We start from the raw sequence: 10,123 nt of genomic DNA, 5'->3' as shown, positions 1-10,123 counted from the left end.
GGGGGGGGGGGGGACAAGAGAGGGAGATAACATGGTTGGGTATTCTGTAGGAGCCAGAGAGGGGAAAGACAAGCATAATGCTTGAAAGGTAGTGGAGAAAATAAACAGCACTTCCAGGACTCAGTTTTGCTGAGGTGGACAAGTCTTTTCAAGAACTTCATATCACCAGAAACTATCTACTAAATTCTATTCACAAGATATTGGTCAACCTGATGTTACACTAGAAGACAGTTACTCAAGTTGCCACAGTCTAGGATTGAACCTGCGATCACATGATTGCAAAGCTAATTTCATAATCACACAATGATGTCTGCATCCATGCTTTTTTTTTTCTAGGTTCTTGTGTGTGCACCCTCTAATATTGCTGTGGATAATCTTGTGGACAGATTAGCCCTGCTGAAACAGAATATTCTTCGTATTGGTCATCCAGCTCGTCAATTGCCACATCTACAAAAATATTGTTTAGATGCAATTCTTTCATCAAGTGATGGTGGAAAGCTAATCATGGATGTCAAGAAGGATTTGGATAAAGCTTATGTAAGTTTACTAGACAGGTTGCGGATTCATCTGTATATCTATTCATCTGTATATCTATCTGTTACTATCTATATATGTCTATCTACCTGAAAAATACCCACTCACCTATCCACCTACCTACATACATGCATACAAATATATGTGATGTTATACATTTTCATGTTTCCTCTGCAGCTATAGCTTATTTCAGATTGTGTTTACTAAAGGTTTTTTTCTTGTAACTTTAGTTAGTATAACTATAGTTAGTCTTTTAAGAGACTGCCTAACCTTAACAATACAAGCACAGGTTTCATGCTAAAACAATGATGATGGATATTATGATATTTTCATTATTGTCATCATTATTAAATTGGTTTGATTTTAAATGAATAACAATAAACATCTTGGTTGTTGACAGTGTAGCAGCAAATATAAGAAAAATGTTATAATGTTAGAGCTTGTATGTTAAGACGAATGACAAAAGATATGGCTTTTTTGTCAATTTTACAGTCTCACTGTTAAATAAAAAATAAAATAAAGACATGCAAAAATAACAATGATATATAGTTAAATACATTTTATTTTTAGAATCAACTCCTGAAATCAAATAAAGGTGGAGAAAAATATAAATATAGAGAAGAGATAAAGGTCTTGCGAAAAGAACTTCATCAAAGAACATTACAGAGTAGCACTGAAATCCTAAAGCGTGCTGATATTATCCTATCCACCTTAACAAGTGCATCTGATGATGGACCCCTTAAAGAATTGAAATATAATTATTTTGACATGGTTATCGTTGATGAATGTTCACAGGTAATACTCTATATTAATTATTAAATAGTGTTTCACAACAGCTCAGAGAAGCAACTTCTATGAAACAGCTTTCAACTATGATCCAGCAGTTAGTTATGCAGATAACACTAAAGTTTCCATTGATGCTATGACAATTTAGTGCATACACTGCAAAGCATGGAAGTAACCTGGAGAGACACCTGGGCTGTGCTGCTGCGGTGGAAAGGTTAAACTCCCTGCAATGCCCCAACCTCCAGAGCCCTTGAAAACAGTTGCTCCCATACTGCTGTTAAGAAACTTTGATGTACCCAGACTCTGCAAATGGAACAAGGCTGGTTGTTAAAACAGCCATGCCCCATGTGTTTGAAGCAACAGTAATTACAGGCAACATGATGTGTGAGAATGTCTCCATTCCAAGGATCCCTCTCATCTCAAATGATTTCCCCTTTAAGTTCAAAACACTGCAGTTTCCTGTCAAACTGAGCTTTGCGATGTCTATCAGCAAAGGACAATGTCAATCTCTAAAGGTGGTGGAACTTAAACTCCTTCAACCATGCTTCTCACATGGTCAGCTGTATGTTGGATGTTCCAGAGTTGACATTCTCAGTGGCAAGACAGAAAACAGAGTATATGAAGAAGCACTTGCATGAATAATATGTGCATGTGATGTACTGAAGTGTAAAACCATTGAGTGTTAAAAATATTACTTTCTGAGAAATACACTAATCGTACAGTACAAGCAAAGGGCATTGTGTTAAGGCTATGAGTTTATAACCTGAGTGAAACCGTGTCCTTCTGCTTGTAACATATTATAGATAATGAAGGCAGTCTTAAACAATTATTTCTTTTGTCACTCAGAATCTCTTTTTCTTCTCAGAAGGATTTGATTTAAGAAAGTCTACCTTCATTTACTATACTTCAGTAGATTCTCACACTTGCAAACTTGGATGAAAGTGGTATTGTTACTCTTGACATCAGCAAAACTTTTGACTGTATCTAGTGCTGAGTTCAAATTCTATTGAGGTCTACTTCATCTTTTATCCTTTCAGACTAGTGAAAGCATCAGATCAAATGCTTTGTGATATCTGTTCCAGCACTTTGCATTCTGAATTCAAATCACACCATAGCCTGTCTGTTGCCCAGTTTAACACCACTACCTGGCACCTTTGGTGTCTTTAGTGGAGACCACTCTGTTGCCAGAATTCAGGCCTGGTTACTGGTTTGAAGATATCTCTTTGTCCTTTCCTTTCACCAGTCTTGGGGGCCCTGTAATAGGTCATGAGCAATGTTTTCCTTCCTAAAAGTAAAAAAAAAAAAAAAAAGAAAAAGTTCTGTGTTATTTTATATCTAAGAATCAATATTATAAGGATTTGTTAAAATCCTTTTGATATCTTAATTTAATTCAAATTCTTAAAATTTTATAAAAATATTTTTTCTATGTTGTTAGGCAACTGAAGCTGCCTGTTGGATACCAATTCCTCGAGCTCCTAAATGTGTTTTGGCTGGAGATCACTGCCAGCTTCCACCTACTATTATATCAAAGGAGTATGTATTTTCACATTTTACATTTTAATTTTTTTTTTCTGTAAGATGGTGGTGATGGAGACAGGGATGTATAATATTTACATTTAGGTCTGTCTTGACCATTGTATTCATATTCCTCCTCTCAGTCACATTTGCTTTCAATAGGCACAGACAGCATTGAATAGAGTGGGCTCTTGTCTTGTTAAGAACATGAGTACCTCTCTAGTGCTGGTCGTATGATAAAGTGCACCCAGTACACTCTGTAAAGTGATTGGCAATAAGTAGGATATCCAGTTGTAGAAAGATGCCTACAAAGGAACATGAGAGTGAGGCACAACTCCCATCTTCTCTAGTTGAGCAGTAACATTGCATAATAACAGACTTGAACTGTGACAACCCTTTCAACCCATGCCAGCATGGAAAAGCAGATATAATGATGACAATGTTGATGACAATGACGTTGATGTTATGTAAATTTGTGAAAATTGTGTCACTGCCCACACAGTCTGGCTTGGAATAATAATTATAAAAATGAGAACACATGAACTTAATCACTACTGGGCTTCAAATCTACTGAGGGAGAAACTTCTGATTTGCTGGGGTCAAAGGGCAGAACTGAATGCATGTCTAGAACAGAAGGTCACATTTTGACTTAACCTCGTCCGAGAGTTACAGAAAGTGATCTCAGCAACTAAGGCAGAAAGAGTTTCATGTGATGTTAGTGTATTAATAAAATGGATATGGAGAATTTTGTTTTGAAAGGGCAGCTTTTCATTATGTTTCATTTGTATATCTAAATATATAGGAATCAGCAACTTGTATTGGTGCATTCTCACAAACAGGGATTCCTTAGCGATACAGAGAGGTTGAGGGACAATGAATCCAGTGTTTTTAGAGTATGGCAATCCAGCTTGAGAAATTGTCATTTCTTATACAAAAGTTTAGATGTCCCTAGCACTTACCAAAAACTAAAGTTGTATGAGATTACATGCTAAGGCAGTCTCACTTCATCAAGCTTCAATTTGGTATTTGGTTCTTTGTTTCTAATTGTTTTCTATTCTGTATTTGAAGGGCAGCTAGTGCAGGTTTAGAGATAACACTGATGGAGAGAGTCTTGAAGGAATATGGAAATAAAGTAAAGAAAATGTTAGCCACTCAGTACCGAATGCATCAGCATATTATGGAATGGTCATCGAAACAGCTGTATGACAATGAACTCATTGCAGATTCTTCTGTTAAAAATCATCTTCTGAAGTAAGGATTTTATGATATTGTTTGAAGAATATCTGTTCTTATTATAAATATCTAGTAACATTTATTTTAGTAAGAACCACTGTTAGCATATTAATAAAATTTGAATTTCTTTTTAGAATGCTTTTATGGTTTCAATGTTATTAATATGTATTATATTAATTATTATACATGGTTACTGTGCCAGTGCCACATAAAAAGCATCTGTGTGGTGCCATGTAAAATTACCCATGTGGTGCCACATAAAAGCACCCAGCACACTCTGTAAAGTGGTTGGCATTAGAAAGAGCATCCAGCCGTAGAAATCATGCCAAATCAGACTGGATTCTGCTCAGCTTGCCAGCTCTGGTCATACTGTCCAACCCATACCAGCATGGACAATAGATGTTAAATGAGGATGATGATGATTATACATGGTTATCCCACATTACTCTGTAAGGAACATTGGGTTGGTTTCTCTGACATATATACTGCTCATGGATGGGATGCCAGTCTGTTGCAGGATTATTCATTTTTACCAGCTGAGTGGACTGGGGCAATGTGGAATGAAGTGTTTTGCTCAAGAACATCACACATTGCCCAGTCCAGGGATTGAAATCACAATGTTATGATCCCGAGTCCAACACCCTAACCACTAAACCATGTATCTGCACATTACTGATTCTATTATTATACATCTTCACTGTAAATCTGTTCCTTTTCATCATGGGGTGCTCCATTTTGCTTTATAAGTTACAAGGGGGCTACAACAGAGCTGGTGCCACAAAAAGCACCCAGTACACTCTGTAAAGGAGTTGTTGTAAGGAGGGGCAATCAGCCATAGAAATTATGCCAAAAGTGATACATTGGAAGAAAATGTGGTCCTCTGATTACCTAACCCATTCAATCCTGTCAAACTATTCTACCTATGCCTGCATGAAAGAGGATGTAAAATAATGAGGATGATGATGATGATGAGGAGGAGGATATACTTTTGGTAAGAAACCTATTGGCTAAGGTAAAATGATTCCTGAAAGATCAGTTTTCCAGTTCTTAACTTGGAATAAATTCAAAATATCTGCATATTTTTATATCAGTAGATTATTGACTCTTCGGTTTCTAAAACTAGATTATATTCCCAAGATATCATGTTTATTTTGCAGAGCTAATGGAAAAAAAGAAAAAAGAAAAAAAGGTTAAAATGATTTAAATTAAAACTTCCCATTAAAATTCCATGTTAATTTATGTTCCAAACACCTGCTTAAAAATGACAATATCATTTTATTAGTTTCAATTAGTTTTCCAAATTAATTGAAACAAAAACAACAAATATACTAACAAAAGGGTTAAGACATTTTCATAAATTTTCTTAGGGATTTGGACAGAATAGAAGAAAATGAACTAACTACAGAACCACTAATATTGATTGACACTGCTGGTTGTAATCTGCCTGAACTGGAAGTTCCAGAAGAAATATCAAAGGGCAATGAAGGTTTGCATAATTTTTCTTTTCTGTTCTTTTTCTTTATTTTGATATAACTTGATGTAAGGAAGTAATTAGATTGTAACAAGTTGTCTGCAATGTTACCACTACCATCATCATCATTTCAACACCTTTTTCATGCTTACATGGGTCAGACAGAATTTGTTGAAACAGATTTTCTACAGGTGGATGCCCTTCCTGTCACCTACACTCACCTGTTTCCAAGCAAGCTAATGTTTCCCCATGGTTGGATGTGTTTTCATGGAAGACTGGAAATGAAGGATACCACTTACATGATGGTGATGCTTGTTTACAACTATCACATGATGTTGAGACAAAGAGACATGATCAAACACACTGACACTCACAATAGGTTTATTTCAGTTTCCATCTTCCAAATTCACTTATAAGGCTTTGGTCTGCACAGCACTGTAGTAGAAAACACATGCCTAAAGTGCCACTCAGAGGGACTGAACCTGAAACCATATAGTTGGAAAGTGAATCCCTACACTACACAGCCATGTTTATGCTTACATATCTAATGATGTAATATGTTCCATCTTAGTTACAATTATATATGTTTCTTAAAATAGAACATGCTTCTGCTGGTACTATAATTCTATGTAGAAATCTCATTCATATTAGTTTTTCATCCTCTCATGTACAAAGTAAAGATCATTTTATCAAACTGAACCTTACTATTTCTTCCCTTACTGCTATCACCGCCAACTTGTCATTCTCTTTTCATCTTGTAAATATCTGTTCACATTAGATGCCTGCATGGCTGTGTGGATAAGAAGTTTGCTTCCCAACCACATTGTTTTGGGTTCATTCCTACTGTGTCTTCTACTCTAATTCCAAGCTGATCAAAACCTTGTGAGTGGATTTGATAGATGCAATTGGAAGAAGCCCATCATGTATGTGTGTGTGTGTTTGTTTACATTTGTACTCTACAAAAGTCGCAATCTACAAGCAGTGTTGTTATTACTTTCTGTGCCAACAAATCATTCGCTCACTTCGCACCTTCAAAGACTTGTGAAATTAGAGATCCCTCACCTAAAAAACAAATGATAGTTCCCAACAGGAATGGTATTTGATTGTAGAACAATGCCTGAATAATGTATCCTCCTGACCCATGCTAACAGGGGAAAACAAACAAAACTGAAGGAATGGTATCTATTTAGAGTTGTTTTAGTTTTGAAGTTTTCTGCCTCTATGTCAGTGGTTCTCAATTACGGTTAATATGACCCTTGGGGGTCCATATAAGATTTTATGGTTAAAGTTTATTTGCAATAAATTGGTTATACTTCTACAATACACAAGATATTTTAACACTTTTTTAATACAATATTTAATTATAAAAATATAAAAGGAATTTTTAAACATCAAATGACCATGGGGGTCCATCCGAATAAAATAGGAATCAAAGGGGTCCATAGGCAAAAAATGGTTGAGAACCACTGTTCTTTGTGATTCTTGAAAGATTACATTTGCATTCTTACTATACAGAGTAATTAAGTCCAAATGAATTGTACACTTTGCAATATATTCCTTACATCACTTACATGTACGTTTTCTTTTTGTACCATTCATTTTGAATGATGCTGTATTAAATTTTTTTTTTTTTCCATCTACAGGGGAGGCTGAAATTGTTAATTACCATGTAAGGAAGCTTATATCTAGTGGTCTTTCAGTTGAAGAAATTGCAGTTATTGCACCATACAACCTTCAGGTATTACTTAGAATCCTACATTTGTCTTATATATATATATATATATATATGTATGTATACTCGCTAATAATAAATGCAAAATTCTCTCTGTTCATCTGGGACCCCTGCATCTCAGTCTACATTTGCTCTACATAGACATATTATACCATTTTGGAATCAGAATGATCCCATGATTGAAAATCTATCCAGCATTGGGATCAGATCTGGATGAGGATTTATTATATTCTAACAGTTGAAAATTAAAATTTTAAAAGCACTCCAAAAATTCATGAACTTAAAAGTTTTTCATTTAAACTGAATTTAAAGTAATACCATATTGGTAGGGTACCAATAAATGCTTTATTATTATCACTCCCTTTAGTTTTGCGCTGCAGGCCCAATTAGCTTACCTTCACAGGGGCTAGCTTCAAAGTCCACATGGAGTGCAGTTCTTAAGCTAAATATATATATTTTGTAGGTTGAGTTACTGCGACTGAAAATGAGTTCTGATTATCCAAAATTGGAAATAAAGTCAGTTGATGGTTTCCAAGGCCGAGAGAAAGAAGCTGTTGTTATTTCCTTAGTGAGGTCAAATCAAAAAGGTGAGCAAACTTTTCAAATTCCCTTTCACCTTCTGAAAACAAAATAAAACATTCAAGTAATAAATAAAAATAAAACATGCAGCATAAATTTATGAATTATCTTAAAAACATCTGGTATCTATCTTCAAAACCTTATGATTTTCATAATTATTTGCAATAATTTTAGAAGTGTATAAAGTGTATATCTATGTATCATACTTAATGTATAATACTTTCGGTTTCAGTCCCACTGTTTGACTCCTTGGGCAAGTGTCTTCTACCATGCGAGTGGGTTTGGTAGATGGAACTGAAAGAAGCCTGTTGTATATGTGTGTGTGTGTGCATGTGTTTGTTCCTCAGTACCACTTGACAACTGGTGCTGGTGTGTTTACACCCCTGTAACTCAGTGGTTTGGCAAAAGGGACTGATAGAATAAGTAGCAGGTTTTACAAAAAATGTGTTGGGTCGATTCAACTAAAATTTTTTAAGGTGGTGCCCCAGCATGGCCACAGTCTAATAAACTGAAACAAGTAAAAGATACACTGTATTTATCCTGAGGTAACATCTCTTATGGTCATGCTGTGTTAAAAACAATAAATATCAGGAGACATCTCAGCTGTGGCCAGTGAGAATATTAGATTCAGTATATCTTTTTTGGATCTTTTCAATGATACATACTTGTAGCCAGTCCACATTCTCAGGCTTTCTCTTGTCTGATGTAGTGAACTGTGACTAAAACATTCTCTGATGTTTCTAGTAGTCACTTGGTCCATTAGAAAGACCAAAATGCATCTGGCATTCTTGCTGACCACTGCTGAGATGATTTGCCATCTCCTGATGATATTTGTGTTTTTAATATAGCACATCCATAATAAATACTGTGGTAATTGGCCTATTAATTGTGTCTATATGTTATGTATGATTCATAGATGGCTATTTTAATAGCACCTCAGTTGCAGATACCATATTTATATGATTATGTAAGAATCTAAATAAATTTCTGAAAATGTTTTCCATTTTTATTTTCTAGGAGATGTTGGTTTTCTATCAGAAAGCAGACGTATAAATGTAGCGATAACAAGAGCCCGCCGTCACTTAACTGTTGTTTGTGACAGTGAAACTATGAGACATGACAAATTTCTGTCTTCGTTAATGGATCATTTCTTCGATAAAGGATTTGTTTATTCAGCAAATCAGTATTTAAATGGTTTGTATTCATGCAAATAATGACATCATCATTGTTCATCAGTGTTTACTTTCTCATGCTTGCATAGATCAGACAGAATTTGTTGAGGTAAATTTTCTACAGCCAGCTGTCCTTATTTCCAAGCAAGGTAATATTTCCCCATGGCTGGACATATTTTCACAGAAGACTGGAAATGAACAACACCACTTGTGTAACAGTAATGCTTGTTTACAATTATCATGTGATGTCATGACTAGGAGACATAAACTCTCGCGCACACACACACACAGCAGGGATAATCAGTTGGTCTGAACCTGAAGTCACATGGTTAGGAAGTGTACCTCTTCACCACACAGCCATGCCTATGCCTACATATCTAATGTTATATGTTCCATATTAGTTATATCTACATGTTTATTAGCATAGGACATGTTGGTGGTGCCATAATAACTACTGATTATTCCATGTGAGTAGACATGTAGCTCCTCAACAGCAAGAAACCTGTTTTGTTGTGGCCCCTTCATTCATACTTGAAGTTCTCATTTCCAAGCACAAAGCTGCTTCCCTCTCCTCAGTCAAAGGAGATCTTGATTTGTAAGCTGCATGACAACTTCACCAGTGCTAGTGGCACAAAAAAGTATCCAGTATATTCTGTAAAGTGGTTGGCTTTAGAAAGAACATCCAGCTGTAGAAACCATACTAGAACAGATATTGGAGTGTTATTCAGTCTTTGGATCTGTTGGATCCTGTCAAACTGCCTAGTCTATGCATGGGAGGTGGATGTTAAAAAATGATGATGAGAGTGAGTAGAATAACAAATAAATGTACTGAATGCATTGTCATCATTGAACATTGTTTAATAATTATTTCCATAATTATGAAAGAAAATTTTATTTTCATTATTTATTTCTATGTAGTCTAAAGAATTCTAAAGTTGAAATTATTTATTACTCAATTCTTTAGTTTATATATTTTAATGTTTAAAATTACTTATTAAAATATCAACAAATAATTATCTCAAGCATCTCTCTAGGTTCTTTTTTTTTTTCTCTTAAACTAATTTTTAATTAATATGAATTGTAAATTTTTAAATTTTGTTT

The 10,123-nt window shown here is 35.0% G+C and overlaps 1 protein-coding gene across 1 annotated transcript in view; it reads left to right on the top strand.

Moving 5' to 3' along the window:
- The window catches only part of LOC106872665 (DNA-binding protein SMUBP-2), an 18,074-nt gene that overhangs the window by 4,764 nt on the left and 3,187 nt on the right, over positions 1-10,123 (top strand). Inside the window, exons 6-13 of the mRNA XM_052972258.1 lie at positions 337-537; positions 1,105-1,329; positions 2,756-2,853; positions 3,904-4,086; positions 5,436-5,554; positions 7,183-7,277; positions 7,735-7,858; positions 8,868-9,061. Coding sequence (XP_052828218.1) covers positions 337-537; positions 1,105-1,329; positions 2,756-2,853; positions 3,904-4,086; positions 5,436-5,554; positions 7,183-7,277; positions 7,735-7,858; positions 8,868-9,061 — 1,239 coding nt within the window. The remainder of the gene's footprint in view (positions 1-336; positions 538-1,104; positions 1,330-2,755; positions 2,854-3,903; positions 4,087-5,435; positions 5,555-7,182; positions 7,278-7,734; positions 7,859-8,867; positions 9,062-10,123) is intronic.

The sequence above is a fragment of the Octopus bimaculoides genome, chromosome 13 (genome assembly GCF_001194135.2).
Source record: "Octopus bimaculoides isolate UCB-OBI-ISO-001 chromosome 13, ASM119413v2, whole genome shotgun sequence".
NCBI classification, from domain to species: domain Eukaryota; kingdom Metazoa; phylum Mollusca; class Cephalopoda; order Octopoda; family Octopodidae; genus Octopus; species Octopus bimaculoides.
The sequence above is the reverse complement of the archived record's forward strand: the minus strand, read 5'-3'. Positions and strand labels throughout refer to the sequence as shown.